The sequence below is a fragment of the Convolutriloba macropyga genome, chromosome 2 (assembly GCF_964194025.1).
Source record: "Convolutriloba macropyga chromosome 2, txConMacr16.3, whole genome shotgun sequence".
NCBI classification, from domain to species: domain Eukaryota; kingdom Metazoa; phylum Xenacoelomorpha; order Acoela; family Convolutidae; genus Convolutriloba; species Convolutriloba macropyga.
In genome coordinates this window covers 16,871,385-16,893,941 of record NC_134469.1, presented here as the reverse complement: position 1 = coordinate 16,893,941, position 22,557 = coordinate 16,871,385, and the positions used below count along the sequence as shown (strand labels likewise).

At 37.1% G+C, this 22,557-nt stretch overlaps 1 protein-coding gene across 1 annotated transcript in view; it reads right to left on the bottom strand.

Moving 5' to 3' along the window:
• Positions 1 to 22,201, bottom strand: part of LOC142335160 (uncharacterized) — a 31,123-nt gene extending 8,922 nt beyond the window's left edge. Inside the window, exons 1-2 of the mRNA XM_075383525.1 lie at positions 22,163 to 22,201; positions 21,366 to 21,806 (exon numbers count right to left, since the gene is read on the bottom strand). Of these exons, the coding sequence (XP_075239640.1) occupies positions 21,366 to 21,657 (292 nt within the window). The 5' untranslated portion in view covers positions 21,658 to 21,806; positions 22,163 to 22,201. The remainder of the gene's footprint in view (positions 1 to 21,365; positions 21,807 to 22,162) is intronic.
• Between the last annotated feature and the right edge of the window lie 356 nt (positions 22,202 to 22,557).

Genomic DNA, 22,557 nt, shown 5'->3' with positions numbered 1-22,557 from the left:
CGATTGTTTGTGGTGTTTGTTGCTCAAGCAGTTTGTACACAAATTATTTTGGCTGACAAGGTTGTATCGATCACTTGGTGAGCACAATTGATACTCAGGGCATGTGGCAATGCTGTGTTCTTGTTTGCACTTCTCACAAGATCGTTTTGTGTTAAAGGTTTTGTTCGGAACGTTTTGTGAAATTGACGGTTGCTTTTGCTGAGGCCCAAAGTTCCATTGTTTTCTACTGTTTTCCGCTGATGCGTTGTTGACTGACACTGAGAGATTGCCATTGTATTGCTTGGTTTGCGGGTTGTTTGAGTTGACAAACTTTGAGGCTTGAGAACTGATGGTTCTTTGATTGCTTTCTCGACTCACTTTGTCGTAGATTTGAGCTTGGAGCCCCAACCACTGTTGAAAATCCACAGGAGTTGGGTCTGAGTTGAGCTCGGTGAGACAATGTTCTGTCCATTTCAGAACCAAATGATGTGGCGTTTTCTCTTTGGCTTTCTTAATGAGTGTTGTAGACTGGAGGTCTGCTGTAAAGCCAAGGTATTGGAAGGCTTGCACAAGTCTTTTCAAAAACGAGGAAAAGGCAATGAAGCTTTGCTTGCTTTGGAAGTTCATTTGCCAGTTTTCAAGCTGGTTAATGAACGCATTAACAACTATAGTACGATCACCGAAATGTCGGATTAGTTCATTCAGTGCTGTCTGATAATAGGATGGATCGCAGGAGTAAGCATGAATCAAGTCTTTTGCTTTCCCACTCACAGAATTCTGTAAGTAAGTTATACGATGAGTGTCTGTAATGGAAGGGTTGTTGTGAATCATCGTGTTGAAATTATTGATCCACTCGTGAAAGTGGATAGGATCACCATTGAAATTCTGAAGTTTCAAAGGTGGCAATTTGATTGAATGCTTGAAATCAACATTTCCTTTTTCCTGTGTTACATTAGGGTTCGAGTATGCTGAGCTTATGTGTTGATTGACAGTGGGCAGTAAACTCTGGTTAATTAAAGGCTGGCTCAACTGATTTTGTCCAGCAGGATTTGAGTGTTGATTAGTGCACATTGGGGCATGGATCGTGGAAGTTAATGGAGCTTGACAGTTCGATGGAACTTGAGAGTCAGGAACAAACTGGTTGTTACACAACTGACTGGGTTGTGTCACATTTTGGTTAACTGGGAAAGTGCTGGTAAGACCGTGTTGACTGTTAACAGGTTGTGGAAATTGCAGAGGAGCCGCAATTCGGTTTGATTGTGGAGCTACCTGGTTTGGCAGAAAATTAGGAGCTGCAGGATTTAAGACGGTATTTTGATGCTGTTGTTCCATCAGTTGTACGGTAATTGGAGGAAAACTTGCGGAATGTACCCCAGTTATAGGATTAATATATTGATTGGATTGTAGGCAATTGTTTTCTGCCACTATTTTATCAGTTGTACTTGGAAGATGTGAGGTTCTGTTTGCCACTGTGGGTAAGCAGGGGAGTTTTTGCAGATCACAGTTCAACACTTGACTATCGAGGTATCCATTTGTTCCTATTTGAACCTCAGAAGGTCCAACATTCTGTTGTAGATTGGGAAAATTATGATATTGAGGATTTCTGTTGGCATATGAATCCTGATTGTTTCTTCGCTTTGGCAACTTTAAATTAAGGGTTTTCTCCAATGCCGAGTTTTGGGCAAAAAGACCATCTGCTTGTAATTGAATAGTTGGATCTGCCAAAATGAAGGGGTTTGAAAGTGAGTGATTACCTGAAAGGTTCAAATTTTGGATTGGAGGCAAAAGGTTCTGCGACGTGTCAAAGTTGTCACTCAAGTTGATTTGAGCTGTTTCAATATCGCAGACATCTCTATTTACCAGGTTGGAGGCAATTTCAAGTTTCCCTGATCTTGTTGGAGATGTGAATTTTTGGCTGATATCTTTGTCAAAGCAGGGAAAAGGATTCGGAACGTTTAATTCGTTTCCTAGTTTAGTTTTGGATTTTAGAAGACTTTCATGAACTTCCTTTTTAGGATTTCTTTGATGGGCTTCAAGCACATGTTGAATTTGAAGTCCTGGTTCATTAGATGTTTGCAGAAACAGTGATGGTTGTCTTGGCCGTGGTGGTAATGGAGGCGGCTGATTGAAGATGTTACTGCTAGTCTGCTTTCCTTCTATGTCGCGCTGATGCTGGATTCGTTCCTTGTCGTCACTGGGCGCAGGTGTTGATTGCCGAGACAGGTTTCTTCTGCTGGAGATCATGCTGACATCATCTCTAATGCGACTAGAAGACTGACTGAGCTGGCCATCGTCGTCCAACAGATCAACTTGCAGTTCCAGTTCATTGAGGCGAGTTATTAGTGTCGTTTGCCTATTCAATATTGATGATGCAGTGCTCTGATGTGGCTGCTGTCTCATCACTTCCTCTGAGAGTTTCTTGAGCTCTGTTTCCTGGCCTTTGATTTTGTTGATCATCAAAGACAATGACCGGAAACTCTTTTTCTGCTCCACAGTTTTCTCAAGGAGATCGAGCAGTTTCTTCATTGACATTTCTGTCGCTTTGAACATATTGATGGCAAACTGACATTCAGCGCTGTTCTGCTTTGACATATTGGTGGCTGCTGCTTTGTTGTAGCTGATTGTTGATGATGTAGGTGAAGAAGCTCGTTACTGAAGGTGAAAAACGGCTTAGAACCGGAGCGACGCAAATTTTTGATGTAAAAAAAAAAAGTTGTCTAAGGTTTGAATGCTAATGATCCTAGTTTTTTCTTGTTCAAAAGACCGGCGACGCAAATTTTCTCAAAAAGTGATGTCCTAGAATGTGTTTTGTGTGCTAAATCTTGCCTTTTGCGCTAAAAAAAAACTTAAAAGCTTTTCCGAACGTTCGCGCGCTTTAATCGACTTTCGTTCAACAGACTTAAATAATTGCTTGTTTTTTGTTGAATTAACACAAGTTTTGGTTAAATAGCTGGCTTTAACTGTTTTAACTAGTGTCTCTGGCTACTGTAGTTGACAGGAAACTTGTGCTTTGCTACAATTATGCAGTTGAACCAATATTAGACCAGAACTCAAATAATTGTTACATTAAACTCCTTTTTCTTGAAAACTTCAAAACACTCGTCTGTTTCCCTCAAATAGGAATAGATTACCAACCAGAAAGCTTATGAAACTACCCAAGAAAATTTGTCTTAACTCCCTAACCCTAACCAAACACTATGATTAATAAATACCTCTCACAGTTTTTGCGAATTTATAACTTTGAAACCTGTTCTTTTTCTAGGAGTTTATTGTTGTTGTGACGGCTAAAGATAAGAAATTAGTAAAAATGCGATGCGTTTAGGCAACAAGGGCTACAGGAGGGCTACTGAATGCTAGAAATTTGCAGAGACGAATCATATTGTGGAAATCTTTAGAACTCTTTGGTGTATTGTCTTTTTTCGGGTTTTGCAAAAGCTTTTTCGTTATCTTTAAAACTGTGTGACTTTGTCTGCTGTTTTTCACTCTGTTTTCGTTATTTATAGATTGCATTGACTCTAATAAACTCTCAAAACTTTCTCCCACAGATAACGTCTGAGATCTGCTTTTCAAAAATATTGAAAGTAGAAAAAAAAAGAGACATCAAATTTTCTGGTGACTACTGGAACCAATTTTCTTCGAAAACTCCTCTTCTGCTGATGGTAACGTCTGAAACCAATAGGGATAAAGGGACTTCGCAGACGGCAACGTCTGAGACCGAGGACTTCTGCAAAAAATCAAGTTTTGGAAGTTTTTTCCAAAAAAAATTAAAAAGCTAGTTATTTTCGTCAAATGAAAGTTTTGATATTTGCTGTGGCGCCTAATGACTTTCTATTTACTTCCATATACAGGTGAAACCATCAAACCGAATGACAATGACTTGTTGTAGGGGTTTGTTTAGTGGTTTATTCGGCAATTCAAATGAATATGTAGTCAGAAAATTAGCTTGTGTTTTTTGAATTTTCTGATTTCAAAAAATTTTTTCTGACATTTCTCATTTATATGATACTGATTGGATAAATCGATGAAAATGGCTTTCTGTTTGATTACAAACTAATTCAGGAGAGTAGTTTAAGGGTTTATTCCGCAATTGAAACGGATATGTAGTCAGAAAGCTAAATTGTGCTTTTTGATTTTTCTGAATTCAAAAAATTTTTTCTGACATTTCCACTTTATATAATGCTGATATGATATATCAATAAAAGTGGCTTTTTGTTTGATCGAAAGCCAATTCCGAAGGGTGGTTTAATAGTTTTTTCCGCAATTCAAAGGGATATGTAGTCAGAAAACTAAATTGTGTTTTTTGAATTTTCTGAATTCAAAAAATTTTTTCTGACATTTCTCATTTGTATAATACTGATTGGATATATCGATGCAAATAGCTTTCTGCTTGATTACAAACCAATTCAAAAGAGTGGTTTAATAGTTTTTTCCGCAATTCAAACGGATATGTAGTCAGAAAACTAAATTGTGTTTTTTGAATTTTCTGAATTCAAAAAATTTTTTCTGACATTTCTACTTTATATAATGCTGTTATGATATATCGATAAAAGTGGCTTTTTGTTTGATCGAAAGCCAATTCCGAAGGGTGGTTTAATAGTTTTTTCCGCAATTCAAATGTATATATAGTCAGAAAACTAACTTATGTTTTTCGATTTTTCTGATTTAAGGAACATTTCTCTAAATTTTGTGCGTTTTTTCGCATAATTTTCTTTCAAAGTTAGAAAATTGCCTTTACTCGCTTTGAAAATAATATTACTAGTCAAGGTTTATCAATCGAGGTGTTATAGTAACAAAAAGTTTTTTTTTTGGGACAAAAATCAATTTTTTGAAGGCTTTTTGTCGAAAAAAAAAGTAGAGATTTTGGATGGCTCTAACCGGGGAACAGGACATCAGAGGTAACGTCTGAGACCTCGGGCGGACTTCTGCTGGTGACGTCTGAAACCAGTAAAAAAAACAGATCCTCTCGTCGGGGTGACGTCTGAAACCCAATTTCCATAAAAAAATCGTCTGCTGGGTAACGTCTGTAACCCAATCTTGGCTTCGTCGCTGAAAAAATTGCTTGTCTTTTCTTTTCTGTGACTTTTCTGTGTCTTTTCGGTGTCTTTTCTGTGTCTTTTCGGTGTCTTTACTGTGTCTCTTCTGTGTCTTTACTGTGTCTCTTTTGTGTCCTAAGAGACTTTTGCCAGTAACAGGGGAGACTTTTGTCCTCAAAATTGTTTTGGGGAAAGAAGGTTTTGTTCTTTGAACGAGGGGTAAACCATAAAATGTAAGAGAATGTAGATAAGGTTCAATTACATTGTTCTAGACAGTTTAGTTTGGTAAGTTTTTATATCAGTTTTAAGTTGCGGGAACAACCAACTCGTTTTGGTTGCGATAAGGACAAAAGTCAATGTTTTTTCAAGTTTTACTTCTGACTTGATTGTTGCACGACAACTGGCAAAGCATCCGTATGTGGTTAATTAGGTCACTTTTGAAATCTGACATACGCTGCGCGGGAAATGATGGATTCATTGGACGAGATTGCACTCCCTGTTGAAACTTCTGTGTTTCTTTTTCTTGTTGCCATCTTTTGTGTTGAAGCTTTTTTTGGTGGGTGGAAATGTTGCTATCAATTTTCCTTTCTGTTCTGATAGGAGACATGCTGCCAATAGAGTTCAGCTTTCTTCTTGCGTTCCCGACTTGCAACATCCCACGTTCGTACTTGGACATCCGCTTTCCTGTGTTCACGAATAACTAGAGTGCTAGGAGGTTCTCTGGATACTGTTCTTCCCAGGGCAAGTACAGGATAAAGGGTCTTTAGATTGTTTATGAATATTCTATTTGCTAAGGCTCTGCAATTACTATTGCAGTTCCCACTCTTGCAGTTCTGATGAATCGCGATTCAGAATCTTTATTTTCTGCTTTGCATTGATTCGAATCTTGAGATGCTTTCGTCATTCATTTCTGCAGCTCGTTATCACTTTGCGTTCTTTCTTTTTACGCAATTTCCGGAAGAACTTTTTCACTTGGACTGTATCATTGTTTAATTAAAGTGTACACCGTTTTGATAGGAGTATGGGGTTTTCTAACGTTTTGCTCAGCGGACTAAATCTTGGTATTACGTTGCTTACAAATAAAAGCAGATATACTTGACTATACATTTGTCTTTATTTTTGCCTCTTTTTTTCATTTTTATACAAGCGAGTGTTCTTTACGGTTTAAATCAATCCATCAACGAAGCCAGAAAATGTATGAGCATTTGTTTGGGCTTCTATAAATTCAATTTTTGCTATCCAAATTTTTTTTTACTTTTCTGACCTGAACTTTTTTTGACCGCTTGCTCTGATCTTATTAGTCTAGGAACACCACGAGTTTCAATATACTCTTCGGGAAGATTAATGTAATTTCCTCCGGTAGCTTCATCAAAAACTTCACCTGAGTATGTTTCGAGAAACGGTCAATGCTTGCTAGAAAGAAAACTCTCTTTTGTTTTTCTTTATACAACAACCCACCAAAACCAATTTGAAAATTTTGATTCGAGCAACACAATCGACAAAATTTTTGAAGTTCAATAGATGCCAGAGACTCATTTTTAAGACCCTTACCAATTGCCGTGCAAAGGGGCACTCAAGAAAAGTGCACAAGGATGTGGCAATGCATATACGGCCAGCAAAATTAGCGTGACAAACAATTTTCCCCTCATCCCAGATGATTGCTCTGGATTTTGTAATTGAGTGATGCGTAGGATGTCAAGTAGAGCCATTCGTTTGTATATGCAGAGGTGTCCTGTCTTGATATTGAATTCTCTGCAAAAAGAGATGTATGTTGGGGTTTAACTTGTTTGAGTCATGCCCCGTTCTTCATAGAAATACAATCACGGATTTCCTTGAAAACGGCATCCTTCAATTCTCTCAAGGGCAAGTGCCGCCTTGTAGCATTGTTGTGTTGCAACATCCCACGTTCGTACGTGGACATCTGTTTTCCTGTCCTCACGAACAACTAGAGTGCTAGGTGGTAATCTGGTGACTGTTCTTCCCGGAGCAAGTACAGTATAGAGGTTCTTTAGATTGTTTTGGATATTCGATTTGCTAACGCTCCGCAATTACTATTGGTCTACCCACTCATGCCGTTCTGATGAATGGGGATTCAGAAGCTGTTGTTTCTGTTTTGCTTTGATTGGACTCTTCAGATGCTTTCGTCAACCATTTCTCCAGCTCGTTATCACTTTGCGTTCTTTCTTCATAGGCAGTTTCCGGAAAAACATTTTCAGTTGGACAGTATCATTGTCTTTAAAAAATGTATAATGATTTGAAGTGCAAAAAAAGCGACACGTTTGGCATAGTGCTAATAATGATGAGCGAAGTAGGGGTTTCTACTAACGTGTTCCTCTACACGGACCAAATCTTGGTATTGCGTTGCTTACAAAAACAGCATATATCATTGACTTTGCATTTGTCTTTGTTTTTATCTTTTTTCTGATTTTCATACAAGCGAGAAATCTTTACATTTTGAATCAATCCATCCAAGAAGCCAGAAATTATATGACCAATTTTTCAGGCTTCTAGAATTTAAAATTTTGCTACCCAAATTCTGTACTTTTCTCACCTCATGACGTACTGGTGATAAGTGATTAAAAATCTTTATTTTCTGCTTTGCATTGATTCGACTCTTGAGATGCTTTCGTCATTCATTTCTGCAGCTCGTTATAACTTTGCGTTCTTTCTCTGTACAAAATTTCCGGAGGAAAATTTTCACTTATACTGTATCATTGTTTAATAAAAAGTATATACCATTTTGATAGGAGTATGGGGTTTTCTCCTAACGTTTTTCTCAACGGACAAAATCATGTTATTACGTTGCCTACAAATAAAAGCAGATATGCTTGACTATACAATTGTCTTTATTTTGCCTCTTTTTTCATTTTTATACAAGCGAGTGTTCTTTACAGTTTAATTCAATCCATCAACGAAGCCAGAAAATGTATGAGCATTTGTTTGGGCTGCTATAATTTCAATTTTTGCTACCCAAATTTTTTTTTACTTTTCTGAACTAATCCTTTTTTGACTGCTTGATCTGATCTTACTAGTCTAGGAACACTCTACGAGTTTCAATATACTCTTCGGGAAATTTAATTTTTTCGTTGGCTTTATCAAAAAATCCAGCCAAAGTATTTTTGGAGAAATGATCAATGCTTGCTAGAAAAAAAACTCTGTTTTTTTTTCTTTACAAACCATTCACCAAAACCAAGTTTTCGATTTGTGCAATACAATTGACAAAATCTTTAAAAGTTGAGCGGCGCCAGAGGCTCATATTTAATACTCCTACCAATTTCGGTGCATGGAGGTAATCAAGAAAGTGTACAGGGATGTGGCAATGCATATACGGCCATCACGTTTAGTGTAACAAACACAATTTTCCCTTAATTCCCAGATGAGCGCTCTGGATTTTGTCATTGAATGATGCTTCGGATGTCAAGTAGAGCCAATCGTTGGTATAAGCAGAGGTATAGAGTCTTCATATTGAGTTTTCCGCAGAAAGAGATGTATGTAAGGGTTTAATTTGTTTGAGTCATGCCGCGTTCTTCAAAGAAACACAATCACGGACTTCCTTTAAAACGGCATCTTTAATGGTTAACATTGCCTGCGAAAAAGTTCTTGGTCAGCAATAATAATATCATTTCTATCAATGGCCAGTGCCGCCTACTAGCATTGTTGTGTTGCAACATCCCACGTTCTTAATTTGACATCTGTTTTGCTGTCCTCACGAATAACTAGAGTGCTAGGAGATTGTCTGGTGACTGTTTTTCTTGGAGAAAGTACAGCCTAGAATCTTTTTAGATTGCTTCTTCATATTCGATTAGCTAACCCTCTGCAATTGCTATTGGTCTACTCACTTCTGACGTTCTGTTGATAAGTGACTCAAAATCTTTGTTTTCTAGTTTGCAATGATTCGATTCTTGAGATGCTTTCGTCATTCATTTCTGCAGCTCGTTACAACTTTGCGCTCTTTCTTTTTACGCAATTTCCGGAAGAAATTTTTCACTTGGACTGTATCATTGTTTAATAAAAAGGTATACCGTTTTCATAGGAGTATGGGGTTGTCTCCTAACGTTTTTCTCAACGGACAAAATCTTGGTATTTAGTTGCTTACAATTAAAAGCAGATATGATTGACTTTTCATTTGCCTTTGTTTTTGTCTTTTTTCTAATTTTTGTACAAGCGAGAGTTTTTTTACAGTTTAAATCAATCCATCAACAAAGCCAGAAAATTTATGAGCATTTGTTTGTGCTTCTATAATTTCAATTTTTGCTACCCAAAATTTTTTTACCTTTCTGACCTGAGCCTTTTTTGACTGCTTGATCTGATCTTATTAGTCTTGGAACACCACGAGTTTCAATATACTCTTCGGGAAATTTAATTTTTTAATGGCTTTATCAAAAAATCCAGCTAAAATATTTTTGGAGAAACGATCAATGCTTGCTAGAAAAAAACTCTGTTTTGTTTTTCTTAATACAAAAATTCACCAAAACCAAGTTGAAGTTTTTTATTCGTGCAACACAATTGACAAAATCTTTAAAAGTTGAGCAACGCCAGAGGCTCATGTTTAATACTCCTACAAATTGACGTGCAAGTGGGTATTCAAGAAAGTGTACAGGGATGTGGCAATGCATATACGGCCATCAGATTTGTGTGACAAACACAATTTTCCCTTAATTCCCAATTGAGCGCTCTGGATTTTGACATTGAATGATGCTTCGGATATCAAGTAGAGGCATTCGTTTGTATAAGCAGAGATATAGAGTCTTCATATTGAGTTTTCCGCAGAAAGAGATGTATGTAGGGTTTTAATTTGTTTGAGTAATGCCGCGGTCTTCATAGAAATACAACCACGGACTTCCTTCAAAACCGCATCTTTAGTGGTTTACATTGCCTGCAAAAAATGCTTGGTCAGCAATAATAATATCATTTTTGTCAATGGCCAGTGCCGCCTACCATCATTGTTGTGTTGCCACATCCCATGTTCGTAATTTGACATCTGTTTTCCTGTCCTCACGAATAACTAGAGTGCTAGGAGTTTGTCTGGTGACTGTTTTTCTTGGGGAAAGTACAGCACATAGGTCTTTTAGATTGTTTCTGGATATTCAAATTGCTAACGCTCTGCAATTACTATTGGTCTACCCACTCCTGCCGTTCTGATGGATAGCGATTCAGAATCTTTATTTGCATTGATTCGACTCTTGAGATGCTGTCGTCATTCATTTCTGCAGCTCGTTATCACTTTGCGCTCTTTCTTTACACGCAATTTCCGGAAGAAGTTTTTCACTTAGACTGTATCATTGTTTAATACAAGTGTATATCGTTTTGATAGGAGAACGGGGTTTTCTCCTAACGTTTTCCTCAACGGACAAAATCTTGGTATTACGTTGCTTAGAAAAAAGCAGATATGCTTGACTTTACATTTGTCTTTATTTTTGTATTTTTTCTAAATTTTGTGCAAGCGAGATTTTTTTTACAGTTTAAATCAATCCATCAACAAAGCCAGAAAATTTTTGAGCATTTGTTTGGGCTTCTATAATTTCGATATTTGCTACCCAAATGTTTTTTACCTTTCTGACCTAAGCCTTTTTTGACTGCTTGATCTGATCTTATTAGTCTAGGAACACCACGAGTTTCAATATACTCTTCAGGAATTTTAATTTTTTGTTGGCTTTATCAAAAAAATCCAGCTAATGTATCTTTGGAGAAACGATCAATGCTTGCTAGAAAAAAAAGTCTGTTTTGTTTTTATACAAAAATTCACCAACTCCAAGTTGAAGTTTTTTATTCGTGCAACACAATTGACAAAATCTTTAAAAGTTGAGCGACGCCAGAGGCTCATGTTTAATACTCCTACCAATTGACGTGCAATTGGGTATTCAAGAAAGTGTACAGGGATGTGGCAATGCATATACGGCCATCAGGTTTTGTGTGACAAACACAATTTTCCCTTAATTCCCAAATGAGCACTCTGGATTTTGTCATTGAATGATGCTTCGGATGTCAAGTAGAGGCATTCGTTTGTATAAGCAGAGGCATAGAGTCTTCATATTTAGTTTTCCGCAGAAAGAGATGTATGTAGGGTTTTAATTTGTTTGAGTAATGCCGCGGTCTTCATAGAAATACAACCACGGACTTCCTTCAAAACCGCATCTTTAATGGTTTACATTGCCTACAAAAACTACTTGGTCAACAATAATAATATCATTTCTATCAATGGCCAGTGCCGCCTACTAGCATTGTTGTATTGCAACATCCCACGTTCGTAATTTGACATCTGTTTTCTTGTCCTCACGAATAACTAGAGTGCTAGGAGATTGTCTGGTGACTGTTTTTCATGGAGAAAATACAGCATATAGGTCTTTTAGATTGTTTCTGGATATTCAAATTGCTAACACTCTGCAATTACTATTGGTCTACCCACTCCTGCCGTTCTGATGGATAGCGATTCAGAATCTTTATTTGCATTGATTCGACTCTTGAGATGCTGTCGTCATTCATTTCTGCAGCTCGTTATCACTTTGCGCTCTTTCTTTACACGCAATTTCCGGAAGAAGTTTTTCACTTGGACTGTATCATTGTTTAATACAAGTGTATATCGTTTTGATAGGAGAACGGGGTTTTCTCCTAACTTTTTCCTCAACGGACAAAATGTTGGTATTACGTTGCTTAAAAAAAGCAGATATGCTTGACTTCTCATTTGTCTTTATTTTTGTCTTTTTTCTAAATTTTGTACAAGCGAGATTTTTTTACAGTTTAAATCAATCCATCAACAAAGCCAGAAAATTTATGAGCATTTGTTTGGGCTTCTATAATGTCGATATTTGCTACTCAAAACGTTTTTACCGTTCTGACCTGAGCCTTTTTTGACTGCTTGATCTGATCTTATTAGTCTAGGAACACCACCAGTTTCAATATACTCTTCGGGAAATTTAATTTTTTGTTGGCTTTATCAAAAAAATCCAGCTAAAGTTTTTTTTGGAGAAACGATCAATGCTTTCTAGAAAAAAAACTCTGTTTTGTTTTTGTATACAAAAATTCACCAACACCAAGTTGAAGTTTTTTATTCGTGCAACACAATTGACAAAATCTTTAAAAGTTGAGCGACGCCAGAGGCTCATGTTTAATACTCCTACCAATTGACGTGCAAGTGGGAATTCAAGAAAGTGTACAGTGATGTGGCAATGCATAAACGGCCATCAGGTTTTGTTTGACAAAGACAATTTTCCCCTAATTCCCAAATGAGCGCTCTGGATTTTGTCATGGAATGATGCTTCGGATGTCAAGTAGAGGCATTCGTTTGTATAAGCAGAGGTATAGAGTCTTCATATTGAGTTTTCCGCAGAAAGATGTAGAGTTTTAATTTGTTTGAGTAAGGCTGCGTTCTTCATAGAAATACAACCACGGACTTCCTTCAAAACCGCATCTTTAATGGTTTACACTGCCTGCAGAAAAATGCTTGGTCAACAATAATAATATCATTTTTGTCAATTGCCAGTGCCACCTAGCATCATTGTTGTGTTGCAACATCCCACGTTCGTAATTTGACATCTGTTTTCCTGTCCTTACGAATAACTAGAGTGCTAGAAGATTGTCTGGTGACTGTTTTTCTCGGAGAAAGTTAAGCATATAGGTTTTTTAGATTGTTTCTGGATATTCGAACTGCTAACGCTCTGCAATTACTATTGGTCTAACCACTCCTGCCGTTCTGATGGATAGCGATTCAGAATCTTTATTTGCATTGATTCGACTCTTGAGATGCTGTCGTCATTCATTTCTGCAGCTCGTTATCACTTTGCGCTCTTTCTTTACACGCAATTTCCGGAAGAAGTTTTTCACTTGGACTGTATCATTGTTTAATACAAGTGTATATCGTTTTGATAGGAGAACGGGGTTTTCTCCTAACTTTTTCCTCAACGGACAAAATGTTGGTATTACGTTGCTTAAAAAAAGCAGATATGCTTGACTTCTCATTTGTCTTTATTTTTGTCTTTTTTCTAAATTTTGTACAAGCGAGATTTTTTTACAGTTTAAATCAATCCATCAACAAAGCCAGAAAATTTATGAGCATTTGTTTGGGCTTCTATAATGTCGATATTTGCTACTCAAAATGTTTTTACCTTTCTGACCTGAGCCTTTTTTGACTGCTTGATCTGATCTTGTTAGTCTAGGAACACCACCAGTTTCAATATACTCTTCGGGAAATTTAATTTTTTGTTGGCTTTATCAAAAAAATCCAGCTAAAGTTTTTTTTGGAGAAACGATCAATGCTTTCTAGAAAAAAAACTCTGTTTTGTTTTTTTATACAAAAATTCACCAACACCAAGTTGAAGTTTTTTATTCGTGCAACACAATTGACAAAATCTTTAAAAGTTGAGCGACGCCAGAGGCTCATGTTTAATACTCCTACCAATTGACGTGCAAGTGGGAATTCAAGAAAGTGTACAGGGATGTGGCAATGCATAAACGGCCATCAGGTTTTGTTTGACAAAGACAATTTTCCCCTAATTCCCAAATGAGCGCTCTGGATTTTGTCATGGAATGATGCTTCGGATGTCAAGTAGAGGCATTCGTTTGTATAAGCAGAGGTATAGAGTCTTCATATTGAGTTTTCCGCAGAAAGATGTAGAGTTTTAATTTGTTTGAGTAAGGCTGCGTTCTTCATAGAAATACAACCACGGACTTCCTTCAAAACCGCATCTTTAATGGTTTACACTGCCTGCAGAAAAATGCTTGGTCAACAATAATAATATCATTTTTGTCAATTGCCAGTGCCACCTAGCATCATTGTTGTGTTGCAACATCCCACGTTCGTAATTTGACATCTGTTTTCCTGTCCTTACGAATAACTAGAGTGCTAGAAGATTGTCTGGTGACTGTTTTTCTCGGAGAAAGTTAAGCATATAGGTTTTTTAGATTGTTTCTGGATATTCGAACTGCTAACGCTCTGCAATTACTATTGGTCTAACCACTCCTGCCGTTCTGATGGATAGCGATTCAGAATCTTTATTTGCATTGATTCGACTCTTGAGATGCTGTCGTCATTCATTTCTGCAGCTCGTTATCACTTTGCGCTCTTTCTTTACACGCAATTTCCGGAAGAAGTTTTTCACTTGGACTGTATCATTGTTTAATACAATTGTATATCGTTTTGATAGGAGAATGGGGTTTTCTCCTAACGTTTTCCTCAACGGACAAAATTTTGGTATTACGTTGCTTACAAAAAAAGCAGATATGCTTGACTTTATATTTGTCTTTTTTTTGTCTTTTTTCTAATTTTTGTACAATTGAGTGAGTGTTCTTTACTGTTTAAATCAATCTATCAACGAAGCCAGAAAATATATGAGCATTGTTCGGGCTTCTATATTTTCAGTTTTTGCTACCCAAGTTTTTTTTACTTTTCTGACCTGATCCTTTTTTGACTGCTTGATCTGATCTTATTAGTCTAGGAACACCACGAGTTTCAATAAACTCTTCGGGAAATTTATTTTTTTCGTTGGTTTTATCAAAAAATCCAGCTGAAGTATTTTTGGAGAAACGATAAATGCTTGCTCGAAAAAAAACTCTGTTTCGTTTTTCTTTATACAACAACTAAACAAAACCAAGTTGAAGTTTTTGATTCGTGCAACAAAATTGACAAAATCTTTAAAAATTGAGCGACGCCAGAGGCTCATGTTTAATACTCCTACCAATTGCCGTGCAATTGGGTATTCAAGAAAGTGTACAGTGATGTGGCAATGCATATACGGCCATCAGGTTTAGTGTGACAAACACAATTTTCCCTTAAATCCCAGATGAGCGTTCTGGATTTTGTCATTGAATGATGCTTTCGATTTCAAGTAGAGCCATTCGTTTGTATAGGCAGAGGTATAGAGTCTTCATATTGAGTTTTCCGCACAAAGAATTGTATGTAGGAGTTTAATTTGTTTGTGACATGCCGCGTTCTTCATAGAAACACAATCACGGACTTCCTTCAAAACGGCATCTTTAAAGGTTAACATTGCCTGCGAAAAAATTCTTGGTCAACAATAATAATATCATTTCTATCAACGGCCAGTGCCGCTTACTAGCATTGTTGTATTGCAACATCCCACGTTCGTAAATTGACATCTGTTTTCCTGTCCTCACGGATAACTAAAGTGCTAGGAGATTGTCTGGTGACTGTTTTTCTCGGAGAAAATACAGCATAGAATCTTTTTAGATTGCTTCTTCATATTCGATTTGCTATCGCTCTGCAATTGCTATTGGTCTAACCACTCATGACGTTCTGGTGATAAATGATTCAAAATCTTTTTCTTCTTCTTTGCATTGAATGGACTCTTGTGATGCTTTCGCCATTCATTTCTGCAGCTCGTTATAACTTTGCGCTCTTTCTTTTTGCGCAATTTCCGGAAGAAATTTTCTACTTGGACTGTTTCAGGGTTTAATAAAAAGGTATACCGTTTTAATAGGAGTATGGCGTTTTCTCATAACGTTTTTCTCAACGGAGAAAATCTTGGTATTATGTTGCTTACAAAAAAAAGCAGATATGCTTGACTTTATATTTATCTTTATTTTTGTCTTTTTTCTAATTTTTATACAAGTAAGTGTTCTTTACAGTTTAAATCAATCCATCAACGAAGCTAGAAAATGGATGAGCATTGTTCGGGCTTCTATAACTTCAGTTTTTGCTACCCAAGTTTTTGTTACTTTTCTGACCTGATCCCTTTTGACAGCTTGATCTAATCTTATTAGTCTAGGAACACCACGAGTTTAAATAAACTCTTCGGGAAATTTATTTTTTTCTTTGGTTTTATCAAAAAATCCAGCTGGAGTATTTTTGGAGAAACGATCAATGCTTGCTCGAAAAAAAACTCTGTTTCGTTTTACTTTATACAACAACTAAACAAAACCAAGTTGAAGAGTTTGATTCGAGCAACACAATTGACAAAATCTTTAAAATTTGAGCGACGCCAGAGGCTCATGTTTAATACTCCTACCAATTGCCGTGCAAGGGGGTACTCAGGGAAGTGTACAGTGATGTGGCAATGCATATACGGCCATCAGGTTTATTGTGACAAACACAATTTTCCCCTAATTCCCAGACGAGCGTTCTGGATTTTGTCATTGAATGATGCTTTGGATGTCAAGTAGAGCCATTCGTTTGTATAAGCAGAGGTATAGAGTCTTCATATTGAGTTTTCCGCACAAAGAATTGTATGTAGGAGTTTAATTTGTTTGTGACATGCCGCGTTCTTCATAGAAACACAATTACGGACTTCCTTCAAAACGGCATCTTTAATGGTTAACATTGCCTGCGAAAAAATTCTTGGTCAACAATAATAATATCATTTCTATCAACGGCCAGTGCCGCTTACTAGCATTGTTGTATTGCAACATCCCACGTTCGTAAATTGACATCTGTTTTCCTGTCCTCACGAATAACTAAAGTGCTAGGAGATTGTCTGGTGACTGTTTTTCTCGGAGGAAGTACAGCATAGAATCTTTTTAGATTGTTTCTTCATATTCGATTTGCTATCGCTCTGCAATTGCTATTGGTCTAACCACTCATGACGTTCTGGTGATAAGTGATTCAAAATCTTTATTTTCTGCTTTGCATGGATTCGACTCTTGAGATGCTTTCGTCATTCATTTCTGCAGCTCGTTATAACTTTGCGTTCTTTCTTTATACGAATTTTCCGGAAGAAGTTTTTCGCTCGGACTGTATCATTGTTTAATAAAAGTGTATATCGTTTTGATGGGAGTATGGAGTTTTCTGCTAACGTTTTTCTCAACGGACAAAATATTGGTATTACGTTGCTTACAAATAAAAGCAGGTTCGATTGACTTTTTTACATTTGTCTTTGTTTTTGGCTTTTTTCTGATTTTTATACAAGCGAGTTATCTTTACAGTTTAAATCAATCCACCAACAAAGCCAGAAATAATATGAGCATTTGTTCGGGCTTCTAGGGTTTCAAATTTTGCTACCCAAGTTTTCATTTTTCCGACCTGATCCTTTTCCGACTGCTTGATCTGATCTTATCGTTCTATGAACACCACGAGTTTCAATATACTTTTCATGAAATTTATTTGCATTTCGTCTGTTGGTTTTATCAAAAACTTCACCGGATGCATGTTTCGAGAAACGATCAATGCTTGCTAGAAAGTATACTCTTTCTCGTTTTTCTTTATACGACAACCCACCAAAACCAATTTGAAGTTTTTGATTCGAGCAACACAATTGACAAAAATTTTAAACTTCGATCGACGCTAGAGACTCAAGCTTAAGACTCTTACCAATTGCCGTGCAAGGGGCATTCAAAATTTACAGGGATGTGGCAAAGCATATACGGCCATCAGGTTTAGTGTGACAAACACAATTTCCCTCTAACTCTTAAATGAGTGCTCTGGATTTTGTCATTGAATGATGCGTAGGGTGGCAAGTAGAGCGATTCGTTTGTATAAGCAGAGGTATCCAGTCTTGATATTGAATTCCCTGTAGAAAGATGTATGTAGGGTTTTAATTTGTTTGAGTCATGCCGCGTTCTTCATAGAAACACAATCACGGACGTCCTTAAAAACGGCATCTTTAATGGTCAAAACTGCCTGCGAAAGATTTCTTGGTCAACAATAATAATATCATTTCTATCAACGGCCAGTGCCGCCTACTAGCATTGTTGTGTTGCAACATCCCACGTTCGTAATTTGACATCTGTTTTCCAATAATAATCATTTCCGTCAATGGCCAGTGCTGCCTAGAAGCATTGTTGTGTTGTAGGCGTTGAGAGTGATTAGCCGGACGAAAGCAGTTCGATTGGGGTAGACGTTGTTGTTTCCGTATCCGGATATTCAAATTTAGTGTGGGTAGTATGTGTGGCGCAACTTTTGCATTGAATTTAAAGTTTTTAGTATTAGAATACAAAAGTTTGCGAGGATGTACTTGCGGGAGAGTGCAATTGATTTTCAGAGCTGTTTTGGAGGAAAAGTAAACTGATTATCTAGTCGAGGAATGTCGCGTTGCGATATGCGCCTTCAAATTTGTCAGAATCACATTGCTTAAATTCATTGGAGCATGGAATTAGCATGGTGAGCATAGGCGTAAAATTTCTTCTTGTGTGTGGATGACTACTATTAACTTTAAGGTGGTGGTATTCGGGAAACGTGTTGGTATTCGGGATACGTGTTGACATTGAAATAATTTGAGACTGATTCGAATTATGATGTTTTTATAGCTTTGAAGGATATAGTAAGTGTGGTTGCAGCTTCTTGCTCTCATTAAGAATATGCTTTTGAACAGAATAACACAATTTTGAGAGTGTAGCTACTACAATTCCTTCACCATAAGAAAATATATGCTTCAGTTCTTGATTTTGATGTCCAGAAATAAAATAAAATAAACCAAAAGACGACAAAAGACGGTCGATTCAGCGGATTGGACGACTATTGCAAAACTTCTTGGGACGATGTTCTTTGAAATCAGTGCTCGATGATCCGTCGAAAGTTTTAATAATTATGCGTGATGCTAGTATTCGCCCATACCACACCTATTTATTGAAAACCCTTAATACATGATTGCACTTCTGAATTAAAAAATCGCGACGGGAATTGCTCCTGAACGAATGTGAGGCATCACAATTAACTCGCGTAGCAATTAAAGGCTTAAAATGACAATTTTCTGTTGCGTGTGCAATCTTGGTTTTAATCGCGCTGAGATGAAGTCCGTCCAGACATGATCTTCCGTCCAGACAAATTTAACTTTTTTTCGTTAACAGAGGTCTTAATTGATGACACAATTGTGCAATCTTTGAAATAAGGTTACTTAAACGATGGACAGACCCAAGTGAACGTAGCTTTTGAGCAATTATTATGCAGGAATTGTCAATATTGAAGCTGTTTTAGATTCGAGGGGCAAAATCCAAAATTAAACTCTGTGATTTCTAGCCACTCAAGTTCAGATTTTGCAAAGTGGCATTGAAAGAAAAATATTTAAAAAATACCTTGGTTCAGTTTATTCGGGCAATCGTGCACAATTTTTAGATATTCGTCTACGATATTCTGGCTTACAATCAAGATGTCGTCAAGAAAACAGTTGTTATTTTGAGGACTCATGAGTGCTAAATCCATGGTTTTTGGAACTCCTGCTGGAAATCCATGGTTCCTGCTGTGTTGCCGCAAATAACATTGAAATTACTATGCTGTCTTGGTGTCTAGTTTGAGTTTGCCAGGAGAATACTTATGGTATAGAGTGGTGAAATATACTGTATTTGGTGATGCACAACTTTTTAGGATCTGCGAAATTTAGTCGACGAGGGTTTCTAAATTGCGTATCGGATTTTTTGTCTTTTTGAATGGTTTTGTTCATGAATTTAAAATCTATTGCTAATTTTACTAATTGATTAGGTTTCACCGTTAGTGCAATGACTGGGATAAGTTTATGTCATAGCAGGTTGAAAGTTTTTCAGTATAACCTTCTTGAATTAAACTTTTAATTTCACACTTCACTTTTTCTTGTAAACTTATCGGTACACTTCTTCCTTCTTGATGCTTTGGATCGAAAATTTAAAGAAATGGTAATTTACCACATGCGTCTTGAATTTACCGATACAACTAACAGGTTTAAGGAAATCCTTTATGGCCTGTTTTTTGATAGAGCAAATTGTGATATGGTTTATTGAACTACGTTTCAATGGTAAGAGTTTCTGTTTGATTACCTTTCTGTTTGAGGGAAGGTCCCAGGGCTTGAAACAAATAGGCGATTTTATCCACACAACTTTTGACAGTCATTCGCTACAGCGGAGGTCAATGAATAATTTACAATTGAGAACACGCTACCGGAGTACACCACCATTAAAAATTTTATGTTGCCCGTACAGATTTTCAAATTGTGTGGTCCATCTTCAGCAACTGATGAAACCCAAAATTTAGCGATATAGATGTCTTTTGAACTGGAATAACTGAAGTGGCGTTCTTAATCATAATTGAGTAGCGTATTAACATGCCCTGGCTATTATGATAGACGGTAAAACCGATTAAATTTCTCAAGCATTTGGGAACCCTCTCTTTCGTTTTTTCTCATTGACCTATCCAACTCTTTCCCGAAACTAGAAACGTTTTCATTTGCTGAAGACATCTATCGTGCGAGAACGATAGGCGTTATTTGTAGAAATCTTGTGATATCTCGCAGGATAAGCGTCATTTGCAAGAACCTTGCAAGATAAGCGTCGGGGTTGGATTAGGGTACCTTGCTACAGCCCCATGCGCTGCTCACTTTTTGCGATTAAACTCACCTAATCAGAGGGGAGGTTTTGATTGATATAATTTTGTGCAATGAGAAGGTTAACTAACTGGCGATATTCCATTATGATCTCACTCAATGCGAGGAGCGACCATTCGAGAGATAATCAAAGAGCCGTTTGTACGAGTCGTGAAAATCTCCCCACTTTGTTCTGGCTCCACACGAGAGATGCCTCTCATTTGCCCAAATGCGGGAAGAGTTGTTGTTTGAAAAGATTGAAACTGAGTACATTCGTGTGATTAATCACGGTTATGTTGATAGTTCAAGGAACTTAAATTATCTACCTTTAAAAAGATAATTTTGCGAAACCACACTGTTTTGGCCGTACAGTCTGTAGTTATGATGTATCATACTTGTTTTGTTCTTTTTCGAGAAAGTGGTTTTTCGAATTTGTTACGACTTCGCATTTGCAATTTCAAAGTAAAATGTATGGGTGCTGTGGGTATTGAGTTATGGCTCTAGTTAGGTCAAGTTATATTGGTTCTGCTATGTCTAAAAAATTCCCAAAACGATTATGAGGGTTATGATTATGGTGCTTAGAGTACGAAAGGAAAAAAAGTTGGGGTTGGGGAAACTCGAATCCGTACAAAATTGATGGAGGTCAAATGAGGTGGCAAATGTAAAAATTAGCAAAGTATTCCTCCTCCAAAAAAACGGATGTTTAAATTTTTGGAGAATTGTGCCCTAATTACCCACCTCATCTCCCGTAAAACTTTGACAAGGAAACTTTTTGTCAGTATTTTGAGTCATTTCTGTGCTGAACCAGCGTCAATTTGTCAGTTTTTCATTTGAGCCATATAACACTAGAGTTTCGGGGATACGTGAGTACACTTGGTAACCAGGATGAAGTCCTCGACCCAAGACAGGTATGGGCCAGATGGACCTGGGTCGCGAACAGGGGGGTCCGGTGCGACCGAGCTCATAGTCTGGACAATTTTTTGGTCGCGCCGCTCCGTCTGACCCATACCTAAATTGTGTCTGTTTTGTCTGGCCCATACCCAATGGTCGGTCTGGCCCATACACAATCTTCAGTCTGTTTCTTCTGGCCCATACACAATCGAGATGTAACTTGTTAAAAAATGGCCAAAAATCTTACCTACAACCTCAGACCAATTGATAGCCAGCTGCAGAAAACAGCCTCCCAGGATAGACGCCTCCCCAATCAGCACAAACTCATTGCACACTTCGCGTGAATCAATTTGACTGAAGGACTCATAGATCGTGGATATGCACAATGCGTCAAAAATAACAAAAATTGGCAAATAGTAAACATCAAAATCTTTGGCTCTCTCGCCTTCCATTTTGCTAATAAGAGCGAAAAAGTTTCTCGTACTTCGGTAAAAACAAATTGCGCAGGATACCATGGTTAGGAAAAGAAGAAAAAGCATTTTGAAAATATATGTTGCTTGATTGTGATTCAAAATTGATAGATTTTTATAAATATCTCAGGTTAATTTTTAAATATTACTGATAAACGTAATGCTAAAATAAGTAAATTTGGTGGTAAATATTGTCTCTGGAAATATAACAAATATATCTTTAACGATAAAATAAACAAAAATGTTATAACTGCTTCCTTCCCCTCTCCCGCGTGAAAAAAATTGATTTCATTGACCACTGCCAAACGAAGGATTGTTTTCGCTCGCTTTTTGCACTGATAGCAGTTTATCGTTCACCATATTTTTTGGAGGGGGGGGGGGAGTGGGGAGGAGAGCAAGGAAAACAGTAGTTCTTTGTGAAAAGTATAAAGAATGCATAGCGCAAAAATGCACTTTTATTCTAATTGAATTGCACTATTATAACTACTCAGTAACTTCGTTACAGTTTTTAATTGCAACACTGAAAACGTGAACTGGAATGTTCTTTCAGTTTTGAATACGTTAATGAAAATACCTACGGAATAAATACATCAATAATTACTGAATATGTTTATTTTAACTCACTAACTGAGGAAATAATATTACCTACACTAAAGTGAGAATAGTTTTGTTTACTTTTGAATCGAGTAACAATTTTGCTTCGACTTCCAACTGACGTAATAGCTCCCCTTTTCGCAATTTGAGCCTTTTAAGGAAAAGGGTATAAAAGCTAACACGCAAATTTTGGTCGCTTCCTGAAATTTCATCGGTAACTTAAGTTTAGCGGTAACCAAGCGGGAAAGGAGTAGACCTAAAATTCCTCAGTCAAAAAAGCGGAAACTAGACATATATGCTAACGGCACACTTACGCATGACAAGCATTCTACGTAGAAATTGTGGAGAGAGGCGGGCTTAAACATCGCTAATTTA